The sequence below is a fragment of the Onthophagus taurus genome, chromosome 2, assembly GCF_036711975.1.
Source record: "Onthophagus taurus isolate NC chromosome 2, IU_Otau_3.0, whole genome shotgun sequence".
Lineage (NCBI taxonomy): Eukaryota > Metazoa > Arthropoda > Insecta > Coleoptera > Scarabaeidae > Onthophagus > Onthophagus taurus.
Genome location: NC_091967.1, coordinates 24,876,914 through 24,893,039, shown reverse-complemented (window position 1 = coordinate 24,893,039; position 16,126 = coordinate 24,876,914). Strand labels below are relative to the sequence as shown.

Genomic DNA, 16,126 nt, shown 5'->3' with positions numbered 1-16,126 from the left:
CAGATGTATACAAAGTTAGGCAACCAAATTAACATTAATCAATTTATTAAAAAAACTTTATTTAATTTAACCTTTGTGTCCCAAGAAGTCAAAAATTTTGAAACTTTGTGACAAAATTAAAACGCTGTCAAAATACACTCTCGTTTCTAAACAATTTTAGCAAAATATGCAATTTCTGGAAGCCGTGTTTATTGAAATTAAGAAATGAAACTTATTTTAAATTGAAGCTTAAAGCTTTCTGTTTAAATCGATGTATAATATAATAATCGTTGGGTTGAATTAGAAAAATATTGAGAAAAAAAATGTTAAAACATCACTTACATTTTCGTATAACCTAAAAGTGTCAAGAAAGCAGCCAACTTAAAAATTCCTGGAAGCCGTATTTATTGAAATTAAGGAATGAGACTTATTCTAAATTAAAGCTCAAAGCTTTCTCTTTAGAATGATGTATAATAATTGTTGGGTTGGATTGGAAAAATTTTGAGAAAAAAATGTTGAAACATCACTTACATTTTCGTATAACCTAAAAGTGTCAAAAAAGATGCTAATTTAAAAATTCCTGAAAGCCGTGTTTATTGAAATTAAGAAATGAAACATATTTTAAATTGAAGCTTAAAGCTTTCTCTTTAAAATGATGTATAATAATTGTTGGATTGGATTGGAAAAATAATATTGAAACAAAACTTACATTTTCGTATAACCTAAAAGCGTCAAAAAAGATGTTAATTTAAAAATTCCTGGAAGCCGTATTTATTGAAATTAAGGAATGAGACTTATCCTAAATTAAAGCTCAAAGCTTTCTCTTTAAAATGCTGTATAATAATTGTTGGGTTGGATTTTAAAAATATTGATAAAAAAAATTTGGAAACAAAACTTACATTTTCGTATAACCTAAAAGTGTCAAAAAAGATGCTAATTTAAAAATTCCTGGAAGCCGTATTTATTGAAATTAAGGAATAAGACTTATTCTAAATTAAAGCACAAAGCTTTCTCTTTAAAATGATATATAATAATTGTTAGGTTGGATTGGAAAAATTTTGAGAAAAAAATGTTGAAACCACTTACATTTTCGTATAACCTAAAAGTGTCAAAAAAGATGCTAATTTAAAAATTCCTGAAAGCCGTGTTTATTGAAATTAAGAAATGAAACATATTTTAAATTGAAGCTTAAAGCTTTCTCTTTAAAATGATGTATAATAATTGTTGGATTGGATTGGAAAAATAATATTGAAACAAAACTTACATTTTCGTATAACCTAAAAGTGTCAAAAAATATGCTAATTTAAAAATTTCTGGAAGCCGTGTTTATTGAAATTAAGAAATGAAACTTATTTTAAATTGAAGCTTAAAGCTTTCTGTTTAAATCGATGTATAATAATCGTTGGGTTGAATTAGAAAAATATTGAGAAAAAGAGTATTGAGTTAAAGTAACATTTTCGTGTAACCTAAAAGCGTCAAAAAAGATGTTAATGTAAAAATTCCTGGAAGCCGTATTTATTGAAATTAAGGAATGAGACTTATTCTAAATTAAAGCTCAAAGCTTTCTCTTTAAAATGCTGTATAATAATTGTTGGGTTGGATTTTAAAAATATTGATAAAAAAAATTTTGAAACAAAACTTATATTTTCGTATAACCTAAAACTGTCAAAAAAGATGCTAACTTAAAAATTCCTGGAAGCCGTATTTATTGAAATTAAGGAATGAGACTTATTCTAAATTAAAGCTCAAAGCTTTCTCTTTAGAATGATATATAATAATCATCGGATTGGATTGGAAAAATATTGAGAAAAAAAATGTTGAAATAAAACTTACATTTTCGTATAACCTAAAAGTGTCAAAAAAGATGCTAATTTAAAAATTCCTGGAAGCCGTATTTATTAAAATTAAGGAATGAGACTTATTTTAAATTAAAGCTCAAAGCTTTCTCTTTAAAATGATGTATAATAATTGTTGGGTTGGATTGGAAAAATATTGAAAAAAAATTTTGAAACAGCTTACATTTTCGTATAACCTAAGTGTCAAAAAAGATGCTAATTTAAAAATTCCTGGAAGCCGTGTTTATTCAAATTAAGGAATGAGACTTATTTTAAATTAAAATTCAAAGCTTTCTCTTTAAAATGATCTGTAATAATCACACCTAATAACCATTTATCAAAGAGATACCTTGTTGAACAACAAAATTTAACAACACCTCTTTTCACTAAACTTCTAACTTCACATCTGGGCGAATAAGTTTAAATTGCGTCATTTTTTATACAGATTATTTCTTGTATAGTAGAAAGTACCGACAGCTCCAAATGCACCGAATAAATGACTACAGTTTAAAATGAGTGTTTAAAACTACCAGTACTTTAAAGTACCGTCGGGACACAAAGGGTTAATTGAAATCATAGCTCAAAATTTTATAAGAATAATGTATAGAACACTTTGGGGGGCCACCGGAACTCTTACTAGAACTCCAAAATTCTCATCCCCTCGAGACTTTATAAATTCGGTCGCACATTACAAAAGTATGAACCCCTACAACTTTTTTAATTGAAATCATAGCTCAAAATTCTATAAGAGTAATCGATGGAACTCTTTGGGGGGGGTGTCACCGGAACTCTCATCAGAACTACAAAATTTTCATCCCATCTGGATTTCAGTTAAGTAAGTTCTAGCAATGTTTTCTTACATTTTCTATCAAACTCGTATAGTTACTAATAAGCTATCTGCTATACATCTGGACTTAGAAATTTCCGGTCGGTCGCGCATTGAGATTTTTAAACGGTTAGTTCTTTAATTGATTGGCAAGAATTATTAAGGTGAAAACATAGGAGTTCAATCGATTATTCTTATAAAATTTTAAGCTATGATTTCAGTTAAGTAAGTTCTAGCAATGTTTTCTTACATTTTCTATCAAACTCGTATACTTACTAATAAGCTATCTGCTATACAGTACTGCTATCTGAAATAGTTAAATTCAAAGAACAGGATTTGCAATTGCTCCTTTTATCCCTACCTGAATATGCTGAGTTCTAGTATTAACTCTAGTTGTTGTTATTATTCAGCATTAGGTTGTTGTATATTTAACTAAAAGAACTAACGCTAGACCTAGAATGTCTCTGGTTTTGCCACGCACTTTGAGATGCAAGGCAAAACCCGACTGTTTCTAGTTCCAGGTCAAGTACTAGTTTTAGTTATAGTGCTAGTTTCTAGTCTTAGGTCTAGTGTTATTTCTAGTGATAGTGTTAATTAGTTTTAGTTGTTATTCAGCGCAAAGTTGTTGCATATCTTAAACACTTCGAACTTGTTCTGAAATAGGTGATAGTGCTAGTGTTAGTTCTAGTTCCATATAATACATTAACTGTAACAAAAGTATTAATAATTGTGTAAATAATATCTGCTTCCCTCCCTGTTGAAAGCCTGTGAATATGTTGTGCGCTTCAATGATAATGGCTTATCATACAAATGGGTTAAATAGCTTTCCTTTTGGGTAATTTCCTTTATAATGAAACAAATTATTTAAATAAATACGGTTTTTATTATATTTATACAGGCAAGTGATATATTAACTGTAATTATTCCTTTTTAAAACATCTTAGCTAATAACAAGAATGATCACAGCGTTTTTTATAAATTTACCTAAAGGAATTTTTATAGATTTTCACATTATTAATAACAAAAAGGAACAATTACAATTAATACAAGTGTTACTATGTGTAATAAGTCATGCGGATATATATAAATATCACAATAAAATAATGTTCCCTAATAGTAGAGTAAAAAAAATTAAATATTTCTTGTTTAAATACAAATTATTTAGTACAGTCACCTGATAAAGTAATGCATCAATAATGTATCGAAAAGTAAAGCGAGACAGATAAATTAATACAGATAATTAATTCTTTTTTTACTTAGGTGGATGTGGCTTATGTTCTCCATTTAGACATTTTAGACAAACATCTTTATGTCAAATGGGTAAATTACCACAAATGAAATAAGACACATTTGTTTATAAGGTGACTGTAACGCTACAAAGTACTGCAAGTAATACAATTTAATTTGACGAGAACTGACCATAGTCAACATAAAGAAAAAAAAATTTGCTGAAACACTATTGATAATCTTGTCCAACACTGTATCTAAGTAGTAACCAGTGGTTCTTCTCTTAACCTCTAAATGTGAGCATTTAATTCTGGATCATTGGTTCCTGCTCTCTCACGCATCAGCTGCCATAAAAAGGTGCAAAAATGTAAGGAACTGTGTGATATCGCCTTTCAGCAGTGTTGCCACATGTATCATAATTATGGTATTTCTATGGTAATTATAATTAACACCATCATCGAAGTCGTGGATGAAAATACTTTTAACTTATTTTTCTTATGGTGTATGTATGTCATAAATTAGTTTTGTTTAGCAGAATTAATCATCGCTACGGCCGCAAGCATCTTTAGCTTCATTGTTTGACCATGCATTTTAGTTGATTGCAGTTTGACCACGTACAATTAGCAGAGATAAAACCAGGATGGCTAATGCTATTAATGATCAGTGTAGATATTTTGCGCATGATGCAGAAAAACCTTTAGTTACAGATTTTTATGCCTACACTTTTTACTAACTGCCGTAATGGCAAAATTGAAAACTGGCAACCTTGCCTTTCAGTAATACCACTATAAATTGATTTGGAACATATTTTGCAAACTTTTTAGTCCAGTGACAAAATGCCAAAAAATCCTAGTTTCACTGGAACAATAGAATGAACAAACTCCACAATAAGTGTGACTTAATTATCCATTTACCAGTAGAGAAACTTATGGAAAAGATACCAAATCCATAATTGATTGCTGGAACTAATTATGTATTTGATAGAAAACAACCGGGTCCATAGTTTTACAGTTATTTCAAATTTCATAACGTGGGATTAGATTGCTGAAGAATGTGGGATGGATAACAATGATTCATCGATTTCCAGGATCTCATTTTCTAGAAAGAATTGACTTAACATTGTAAAAATGAAAAGTAAGAAGGAATTGATGACTAGTATTTTGCATAATTTATTGATGTCGTTTGATGTGTATCTTAACGCGAAAAAAAGTCAAGACCCTCAGATAATCCATAGATTTGGACTACAAGAATATGATCTTGAGTTGAAAAATTGTCCAGGAGAAAGATTTTGGCAATTTAGGGCGCCGGTTCAAAAAGCAGAAGAAATACTAAGAGATGAGTATGAAATGTACCAATGTGTTCTAAAAGAACAATCATGAGTGCACAAATAAGAATTAAAAGATTATAGACGCTGTATATTTATTTAATAACTTATGTTTTTTTATGCGACCTGCGCACTTAACCAACCAAATTTGTCTTGATTTGTTATCCATCCATAGCTACACAAAAGGAGTTTCAGCTCATTTCTTTAGTAAACCAAATAAATTCAATTTGGCTAAATTGAGCAAGTTATTTCTGTTATTGCCATAACTTTATCCTATATGAGTAATTTTGCGAATTTTTAATAAATTATATATCCTCATCATATTAAACTGAATACCCAGCACATAAATACAAATAATTGATTTTATAATAATAATTATTATCAAAATAAGACCCCAAAATACAATGTAATTTTTAAAGTAGACATAAATATAAATATAAACTTTCTCCATAATGTAATAAAAACAATAGTATTTTTTTTGTTAGTCTATAACCAATACAACTTAGGATCATCACGACGATATTGCAATTTGAGAACATGACGGTAAATTTTCAAAGCAGGACCTAGTTTTAATTTTAAACCGGTTAAAACGTCGAATCGTTTCATTAAAAGCAATGATCTACCATCGATTTGATGTTCTAAAAACGCTTTTGCTTCTTCGGGAAAATATTGCGCGAAATAGTTGTAAACTTCGTCGTAAGTCCAATGGGTCGGATCTGGAATGGTCGGATCAATATTTTCTTCAACATCCATGTCTTTAAAACTTGTACTGTCGGATTTTACGGAAAGCGACGGACTTGTTCTGTGGTCATTTATTACTTGGGTTTGTGGGCTGAGAGGAACTGGAGATGGTTGCAAAGATCTGAAGTGGTGATCTGGCGAAGAATTTACGGAAGAATGTGAGGAAGGAGTTGGACATTCTGTAAAAAAATAAATTAAATTTTAAGAACTAACAACTTTTAAGGAAACATTTACCAGTTGGTTTACTATCTTCATTATCAAATTCAATTTCAACATCTTTCATTTCCAGTTGTTCTGTAAGTTGGCAATTAACGCAAAGCCATTTTGTACCAGGTTTTATGCGCTCTGTTAATTGAGGTTGGTGACAACTCATGTGGTAAGAATCGGCACAAATGGAACAAACCGCTAAGTAACCCTGAGAATATGATTAATGAGAATGTTTTATTTTTTGTATTTAAAAACTTACAATTTCGGATGTTTCGTAACAAATTACGCATGTTTTACAATGTGGACATTGCCATGTATTATCAGGGTACATTCTCAGCATCATGTCATCACCATTTAAACAACTTGCGTGTGCTGAAAATAAATTACAAATATAGATTACACTTGAAAGTAAATTAAAGGTATTTATTTCTTAGTTTTACTATTAAGGGTCGATTTTGTTTAAAGTCATACAATGTTATTTCAATAATATCTCTATTTTTCAAATAATGCTGGATAGATTTATGATTTGCAGTATTAAAGCAGCTGGTTTTGTACATAATTATAGTAGTAAATGTGTTAATAAATAAATATAATAACATTCCTTGTTATAGAATACAATCTCTGTTAATTATAAGAAGACTGAGTTAGTTCTATTTAATAACAAAAGGTATGTTAATTAATTTAAAAGATCCTGCCATTAGAACTAATGATCTAACCTTTCAAATCGAGGTGAAAGATTGATGTAATCTTAAAAGGTTTGAGATAAAACTGTTTCTTACGAATGAGCAAAAATGCCTAAGAAGCTAATGAAAGTAAGGTCGATAAATCGTTTAAGATTAGACCGTTGTTAGACATAGTAAATGCAACTTTTCAAAATTTATGTTTTATTTATTTAAGATATTACGATCACCACTCACCACTTACTAAAAGCTCATAAAGGGTAAGCCAATACGATTTGGTTACAAACTCTGGGCACTTTGTGGTGAAGATGGATATTTCTATTTCTTTTGCTAACTAATTGATATAGTCCAAAAAGCTGTTGCTTATATTTTTATAATTTTTATAGCAATCATACCTTATTTTGTCAATTAAAAGAAATGCTAGTACGTGTAACAGGTACTATCAGCGAAAATAAGAAAATGCAAAATGTCTGTTGCGACCAACCGAAGACCTAGAAAAGTTAGCTGCAGAATCCTATGATCAAAGATTTGATAGCGAAAACTAAATATTGCTGGTAAAATGGAATGATGGCAAATGTGTTTATATGGTTTCAAATTTTGATACTATAAAACCAGTAGCATCAGTTGCAAGATGGAACAAAGTACAAAAATTAAAAGTGTAAGTCAGCCAAGACTGATTCATATAATCCATACATGGGTGGGGTAGACCATCATGATTGGCTCCTAGAAAAACATTTTATAGGAATAAGGCTTTAGGAATAGCTTTCTAATAAAAAAAACCTGCATTTCGTGCATGTTTTGATAAATTTACGAATATGAGAGAAACTACAATAAATAGGTATAGGAATGTTTATAGATAAATTGTAGAGAATTAAATTCCCTTTCGTGTAGGCTAATAAAATATGAGGCGTTCCATTTAAAATTTGCGACTTTTTCCCTATTAAATATGAAGAAACGGTAATTCAATTTTTGACCTCCCTATATAAGATACTCTGATACAATATATGACAATCTATTTGAGAGCATCTGAAGAGTAATTGTGCCAATTTAGAGCTTTTTTGAATGAACGTTGGCTGGGATATAGGGTTTTAAAGAGCATGGTGAAATTTGCCAAAAAAACCTTAAAATCAAAATAACTCGAAAACAAAAAACACTAGGTATCAATAACTTTTATGAAAGTATTTGTATATTTTTTTACGTACGATCAAAAGGTGCAATAAAAACTATTGCATTCCATAAATAAAATATAAAATAACGAAGTTATAGTCTACATCCGATAGACCGAAAGTTGCAGCCATCTTGAAAATATTGTAGATCGAAAGTTCCGACTGAACAACCCATACTATCAAAATTTGAAAACTGTACGAATACTGGAACCTAAAAAAGTTCTAACGAACCAGTTACGTGAGACACCTGTGTAAGTCAAAATTTTTTTATGGCACGTCTATGACCACATTAAACATTTCTTTAGAAAAATGGCACGTATCAACGTGATAAAGGTTCGCCTTCCCTGTCTTAATAGGCTTCTTGCACATTACAATTGTGAGTTCAAATTGCTATTAAAACTCTCAAAATGGTTGAATATTCATTCAAAGTCCTAAGGTAGGATACAATTATACAAATATCATTTAATTAGTTTTAAATATTTGGATTTTTTAATAACGTATTATATACCAGGTGTAACAGGATCATGGTACACTCCCCGTATCTCCTTCAGTTTTGAAAATAATTGATTCAAATTTGGGACATCCTATACACATGATAAGAGACACTTTTTGACATACAAGTATTTTTTTTTCAATTCCGGTTTCGCCGTAAGTGACACTAACTTTACATTTTTAAATGGAACACCCTGTATATTATTACATATTTGAAATTTGAATAATTTTCTGAATGCAATGGTACCACATAAGTGACATTTCAAACGTCAATATTTTTTAGAATTTAATGTTTAAATTTCCATTTAAGTGTGCCATGAGAGTTCCGTTTTATTCTAATTAACTCGTCTAATGCTAGAAAAATCTAAATTCCACCAAAAATACCAAATTACGTGATTTATGTGCAGATAAAGTTCATCAAAATGACGGAATTTACATTTTTCTAGCATTAGACGGGTTAATTAGAATAAAACGGAACTCTCATAGCACACTTAAATGAAAAATTAAACATTAAATTCTAAAAAATATTGACGTTTGAAATGTCACTTATATGGTACCATTGGATTCAGAAAATTATTCAGATTTCAAAAATGTAATAATATACAGGGTGTTCCATTTAAAAATCTGAAGTTAGTGTCACTTTCGGCGAAACCGGAATTGAAAAAAAAATTAATTGTATGTCAAAAAGTGTCTCTTATGATGTGTATAGGATGTCCCAAATTTGAATCAATTATCTTCAAAACTAAAGGACATACGGGGGGTGTACCATGATCCTGTTACACCCGGTATATTGTATGTATTAAAAATGTTGTGAAAATCTGGAAATTTTTCCTCATAATCTGGAGAATTTTATTTTTTATGGTTTTCAACACTGTTTGACCTACAACCCTTGTATATAGATATACATACAGTGTGCACCCATTCGACCTGCGGATAGACGCATTAGCAACAGTTGGGCGATTGTAAGTGGGCGGAGCTTGCGCTCTCAGATATATCGAAAGCTTTAAAGGTTTGAGAACGGGTGGTTTTTGTTAAGGTCGTTTTATCAATTATTTTCACTAACAAAAAAAAATGTAAAAAAGAACGTTTTATTCTTTACATATTTTTTTTAATTAAAAAGAAATAAATCCCTCGAACACTGCAAAAAATTTTATAGCAACAAATTTTCATCACAACTTCATACTAATAAAGAAAAACATGAAAAGCCGAAATGAAAAAAAATAACTGCTCATTTATTTAATAAATGCTCAAATAACCCAACCGGTTGTAAAAATTCTGTCGGACGTTAGCAAATACATCCGGTGTAATTGTATTGCTTATTTCAATAATTTTTGCTTGTAACTCCTCTAAATTTGCTGGACGGTCATCTCCATATCCATAAATCAAATTATTTAAAAAGGGCCACAAAAAATAATCGTTGGGGGCTAATCAGGGGATCGTGCTGGCCATTTAATAGGACCTGAATTACCTATCCACTATTTTGAAGTCATATTTAAAAAATTTTCCACGTTACGGGTATTATGAGCCGGACAGTCATCTTGCTGAAACCAGAGGTTTCAAAGTTAATCATGTAATTTTAGGTTTGGGTGACTATAAGAATTTTTATCAAAGCTACGAAGAATGCCAGAAAATTTGATTTTTTGTTAAAATAAAAATTTATTTCCTTTACAACCTGTAAAAATTTCATTTTTAAAAAAATTTCATTTTTAAAAAAATTTGAAAAGATAAATTCCCAACTTGTATGAAATCGCTTTGTACCGCCCTCCGTGCAAGTGTCTGTCTTCGTCGCACTTCGATGTTCGTGTGGTTACTGCGACCTGCGGATAGGGCTTTTCAATGTGTTAGACAAGGCATCGAATTGCATACCATTTTAATGAGTTAGATAAAGAGACACATATCAACTCCAATCGGCCCGATAAGTAAACGTAGTATATCTGTCCTGTGTTAACTAATAGAAGCCTTATTGTCGTCCTTTTTCCACTTACGTTAAACGTATCCGCAGCTCACCGGCGTGCACTCTGTATATCTATAAACGTATATCTATAAACAAGGGTAATACGTTTGGGCGCGTATAGTAAAATTTAAATTTTATGAATGACGACAAATAAAGTCCCTAGATTTACAAAGTACCGAGGTTTGCCGCCATTTTAGCTCGAAAGTCAAGCGGGAAATTTGTGCTCCGAAAAGTCGAAAGCCCTTCTTACTGCTATTTTTGCAACTCCAAAGGCAACACGACGGCATTATTTTTATAAATAAGTGGTAACACTGGTAACATGCACTGACAAGCTGTCAAACCGCCATTTTGGCTTGAATATTTCGAATACACAGGCTTCATGAACCGCAATACTTTGATAATCTAGGGACTGTAGCGACACATAAGTCACCCCGCCATCTAGGCATCACGACCATGAACTAAATTCTTTGGATAACTATGTATATCTATAAACAAGGCTTCTAGAATAATTTATAAATATAGGGTCATCCACGACGACCGTCCGTGAGAACTTTACAGGGTTCTGGCCAATACAAAAATTTGAAAATTCAGATTTAAGTATTATTAATTGCGTTCTCTTCGACTAAAATATTTTCAGATTTCTAGCACTTCCGGTTATACCGGAAGTCGCCACCTACTTCACTTTTTTAAATGGAACACCCTACATATATTTTTACATATTTGGATTTGTCTGTTTCCAAGGTTTATGAATAACTTTACTTTTTGCAATTTGATTCGGCCGTTCTCGAGTTATTCGAATTTTTCTAGAAAAATCTGCTCCAGCAGACATTTGTTCAAAAAATCAGAGAACACTCGACTTTTGAAATATCAATTTAGGATTCAGAACATGCGTAAGCAACATGATGGAGTATGTTTTGGTGCCGAGTACGGCTGCTTAGATCGTTTGGTCATTTTACTACGGCACGTTAACTTTTCGAAATTTGGAAATACCATAACTTCATTTTTTTAAATGGCACCCCCCATATTTTATTACTTAGTCGTCTTCGGTGTTTCATTTTACATCTTTTATATTCCATATGTCCTATACCTAACATTTATAGTTTGGGAGATAATTAGGGTTTTTTGGAAAATGCACACCTATCATATCGATATTTAACCTAGTGTGCCATGAATACCTAGTGTCATGAATATCGAGTGTTCTCTAATTTTTTGAACAAATGTCTGCTGGAGCAGATTTTTCTAGAAAAATTCGAATAACTCGAGAACGGCCGAATCAAATTACAAAAAATAAAGTTATTCATAAACCTTGAAAACAGACAAATCCAAATATGTAAAAATATATAGGGTGTTCTATTTAAAAAAATAAAGTAGGTGGCGACTTCCGGTATAACCGGAAGTGCTAGAAATCTGAAAATATTTTAGTCGAAGAGAACGCAATTAATAATCTTTAAATCTGAATTTTCAAATTTTTGTTTTGGCTAGACCCCTGTAAAGTTTTAATGAACGGTCGTCGTGGATGACCTGTATGTATCTCGATGTTCTGAACAAACTTCAACTTTTAAAAGTTGAAGTTAGCAGCAAATTTAAAAATTAAAACGAATTGGAAACTATACTTTTTAAATTAAAAGAATGATACTGGCAATAATTGTTATTGCTGTCTCTCATCATTCCCACTATTAATAATAAAATTGTTAGTTTAATTCAATTATTTTGATAATCTAGGGACTTTAGCGACACATAAAGTCCCTAGATTTACAAAGTAGGGCGGTTCATGACGCCTGTTTTCGAGCCAAAATGGCGGTTTGACAACTTGTCACTGCATCTCACCACTTATTTACAAAAATATTGCCGTCTTGTTGCCTTTGTAGTTGAAAAAATAGCAGTAAGAAGGGCTTTCAACTCTTCAGAGTATCACGAGAAAAAAGAAAGAAATTTTGGCGTAATGTTATCAATAGAATAACATAGTTTTAAATTTCCCGCTTGACTTTCGAGCCAAAATGGCGTCAAACCGCGGTACTTTGTAAATCTAGGGACTTTAGCAACACGTAAGTCACCCTATATCTATGGATAACTATGTATGTCTATAAACAAGGCTTTTAGAATAATTTATAAATATTGTAGAACACAATTATACAAATATAATTTAATTGGTTTTTTAATTTAAAATTGTTGTGAAAATTTGGAAATTTTTCCTCATAATCTGGAGAATTTTATTTTTTATGGTTGTCAATACTGTTTGACCTATAACCAAGATGATTTTTAGAATAACAATAATTAAAATTAATAATTTATACAACAAAATATGGGGGATTTATATTATAAAGTATTTTTTTAATAATTTTTAATATAAATTAAAATATTACCTTTATTAGTGCATTCTCGACAGGCAACCAATCGATCACCCGAAGCCTTTTTACCCTGACAAACGGAACAAGTACCCTGTTGGTCTTTATGACTAGCAGTTGAAGAACGAGATTCCGGCCGAGATTCATTATCACTGCTCTTGGATAATTGCTTTTCAATGGTAGATCTATTAAGCGAGCCGATCGGGCGACCCCTTTTCTTCCTTGGAATATGCGTATCGGACGGATCGAACACTTTCTTGGCTCTCTGGCAGATTTGAAACTAGATTAGATGCAAAAAGGGGAAAAATTTTAAAGACTAAACATGAAAAACTCACCTTTCTCCTGCCACCCACTCGAAGCTTTTCATTGTCCGTTGCATTTTTCTTATCGCGATAACTGTCAACGACAAGATTATTTGTTGTGGTTTGTCTGTCAGCAAAAGCCTTCTTAAATCCAGGTTTAGGGCCGGGTTTCTTCTTAACTTTAACTTCCGCCGTTGGAATAACTTGAACGTTGGACGTTTCGGGAATTTCCGCGTATTTAATCGGCGTGATAACTTCCGTTTTTTGACTTTTTTCTGGACCGACTAAAAAATTACCGTTCTCCATCTTTATTAAACTACCAGTTTGTACCTCCTTGTCTAATAGAATAGACACGTATTTCTCGGTGTACCTGACACTGTCTTTCGACAATATCTTTTTAAGCAATTCACCACCGGGCACTCCCCATTGTAAATAATCGGGTTCCTGTAATACCAATTCAGCAATCGCGTGCGTTAATAAACCGGTAAATTTCGATTTATTCGTATTCTCGCGTATTATTTCCCCTTGGGCGTCCCGGCGTAAGTGCGAAAATTTTTTTGCCGCATTTCTATAACTTATATTACCTTTATATTCGACTCTAAGTACACAACCGTTTTGAACGCATTGTTCCAACGCGTTTTTCGCGTCCGCGTAATTTACATTGTGGCGGCGGGCGAGCGCGTTAAAAATTCGATCAGCGTCGGGTCGAGCCTTTCGACGTCGCAGCTGGTCAATTGCTTCTAAAATATGATCTTTATACTTTATTTCACTCATCTCATCACCAACGAAAAACCCCCAAAAAACTTGTTAAAAACAAACTCATTTCCAATCTCATTTCATTTTTTCCTATTTGCTTCGCCCAAAAGCACGCATCGAGCGAAAATTTTACCGGTTCAAAAGGCGTGTTAACGACGATGTCTCTTTGCGTAAATAATACGCACTTTAATCGCACTTTTCGTGGGTTTTTAAATCACTCACAAACTGATTAGAAATTGTATTTCGAGAAAAGACGCGTTTTCTCGTGCGGCATTTTTAGTATGTAGATTGATACTCGTATACAGTGTGTCCGTACTTTACCGAAGGCGCAACAGAACTTGTGCGATCGCGTCTACGACGACGACGACGACGCGGACGACGATGAAACGGGGTTGCTTCTCTCGCGAACGATTTCTGTGGGCATGCGTAATCGAACTGTTCGCTATAGTTTTGATACGAACGCAAAAAATAACCGTTTCTTATAATATAAATGGTCTTTTACGTTTTTTTGATTCGTATCGGATGTTGCTGCGCGTTGCTGTTTAGGAGATCTCTACAAATTTCGTCTACTTCCTGTGCGCGAACCGGAAATTGTACCGGATTTTCGAGATTTTTCAGATTGGGGGGCGTCAAAATGGCCGTGGAAGAGCGACTGTTGCGCGCCCGGCGCGAAAAGAAACATTTCGCTCAATTTTACATTAAAAATTCAAGGCTAGATATATCCCACAATTAAATATTATTTAAATAGAACAACAAGTCTTTTAAACAGTTTGAATAACAAAGGATCCCTTAAAAATAATCTTGTATATGTACAGGGCTTCCCAAAACTCCCGGGACCCATTCATTATTGCGATATTTGAATAAAAATGAAATTAATAAAGAAGCTGATAAGATATGTCAACTTATTTGGATCCAAGATACAAAATGAACTTTTTTGATGCTGATTTAACTAACGAAGTAACTTTAAAAAGAGGATACTTTAATTAATAATTGGTGATTAATTTTGCAACATCGAAAATTTTATTAAAACTTCAAATATTGTTTTTTCAAAAATTAAAAGTTATTTTTCAAAACAGGTTGGCTCATTGGAAGAGGAAACTTTCATTAACACTTTGGAAAATTTTCATACTCATATTCCAAGAACTGGATTTTATAGGAATTTTTAAAACTTAATCGGCGAAAATTGCAAAATTCGAAAAAACTATCGATTATTTCAAAAAATTTGTTTCTCAAGAAATTAAAGTGATTTTTCAAAACGGCTTGTTGCATTAAAAAGAGGATACTTTAATTAATAATTGCTGATATTTCCAAAGGATCCTTCAAGAAATTAATTTTATAGCGAAATTATGGATAAAAATTACAACATCGAAAATTTGCTCAAAACTTCAAATATTGTTTTCTCAAAAACTAAAAGTAATTTTTCAAAACGCGTTGGTTCATTGGAAAGAGGACACTTTTATTAACACTTTTGGAAATCTTCATATTCATATTCCAAGAACTGGATTTTATACGAATTTTTAAAACTTAATCAGCGAAGATTGCAAAATTGTAAAAAATTGTCGATTTTTTCAAAAATTTATTTCCCAAAAACTTAAAGTAGGTTTTTAAAACGGCTTATTGCAGTAAAAAGAGGATACTTTAATTAATAATTGGTGATATTTCCACAAGGATCCTTCAAGAAATTAATTTTATAGCGGATTTTGAAAATTATCTATGAAAATTGCAACATCAAAAATTTTATTAAAACTTCAAATATTGTTTTCTCAAAAACTAAAAGTTATTTTTCAAAACGAGTTGGTTCATTGGAAAGAGGATACTTTTATTAACACTTTGTAAAATTTTCATACTCATATTCCAAGAACTGGATTTTATAGGAATTTTTAAAGCTTAATCGGCGAAAATTGCAAAATTCGAAAAAATTGTCGATTATTTCAAAAAATTTATTTCTAAAAAACTTAAAGTGGTTTTTCAAAACGGCTTGTTGCATTAAAAAGAGGATACTTTAATTAATAATTGGTGATATTTCCACAAGGATCCTTCAAGAAATTAATTTTATAGTGAATTTTGAAAGTTATCGATGAAAATTGCAACATCGAAAATTTTATCAAAACTTCAAATATTGTTTTCTCAAAAACTAAAAGTTATTTTTCAAAACGTATTGGTCCATTGGAAAGAGGACACTCTTGTGAACACTTTGGGAAATTTTCATATTCATATTCCAAAAACTGGATTTTATACGAATTTTTAAAACTTAATCGGCGAAAATTGCAAAATTCGAGGAAATTGTCGATT

The 16,126-nt window shown here is 31.5% G+C and overlaps 1 protein-coding gene across 2 annotated transcripts; it reads right to left on the bottom strand.

The window, feature by feature from the left end:
* Window positions 1-5,548: 5,548 nt before the first annotated feature.
* LOC111417104 (L(3)mbt interactor in ovarian somatic cells) lies at window positions 5,549-14,293 on the bottom strand. Of its 2 annotated transcripts, none has more exons than XM_023049288.2 (5): window positions 13,112-14,293; window positions 12,795-13,056; window positions 6,399-6,511; window positions 6,167-6,347; window positions 5,549-6,111 (listed from the first exon to the last, which is right to left on the bottom strand). In XM_023049288.2, exons 1-5 carry the CDS (start codon window positions 13,850-13,852, stop codon window positions 5,678-5,680), a joined length of 1,731 nt encoding a protein of 576 aa, XP_022905056.1. In that variant the 5' UTR covers window positions 13,853-14,293; the 3' UTR covers window positions 5,549-5,677. The 2 variants fall into 2 exon arrangements, with proteins under 2 accessions (XP_022905056.1, XP_022905057.1); XM_023049289.2 differs by having other exon boundaries at window positions 12,795-13,041; window positions 13,112-14,290.
* Window positions 14,294-16,126: the final 1,833 nt, after the last annotated feature.

Bases quoted from the DNA above. Each gene is read 5' to 3' on its own strand.
- LOC111417104 (XM_023049288.2), bottom strand. From the start codon at position 13,852: ATGAGTGAAATAAAGTATAAAGATCATATTTTAGAAGCAATTGACCAG. The intron at 6,512-12,794 runs GTAATATTTTAA...ATTTATTTTCAG, and splicing joins TCGAGAATGCACTAATAAAG to CACACGCAAGTTGTTTAAAT. The intron at 6,348-6,398 runs GTAAGTTTTTAA...TCATATTCTCAG, and splicing joins GTTACGAAACATCCGAAATT to GGTTACTTAGCGGTTTGTTC.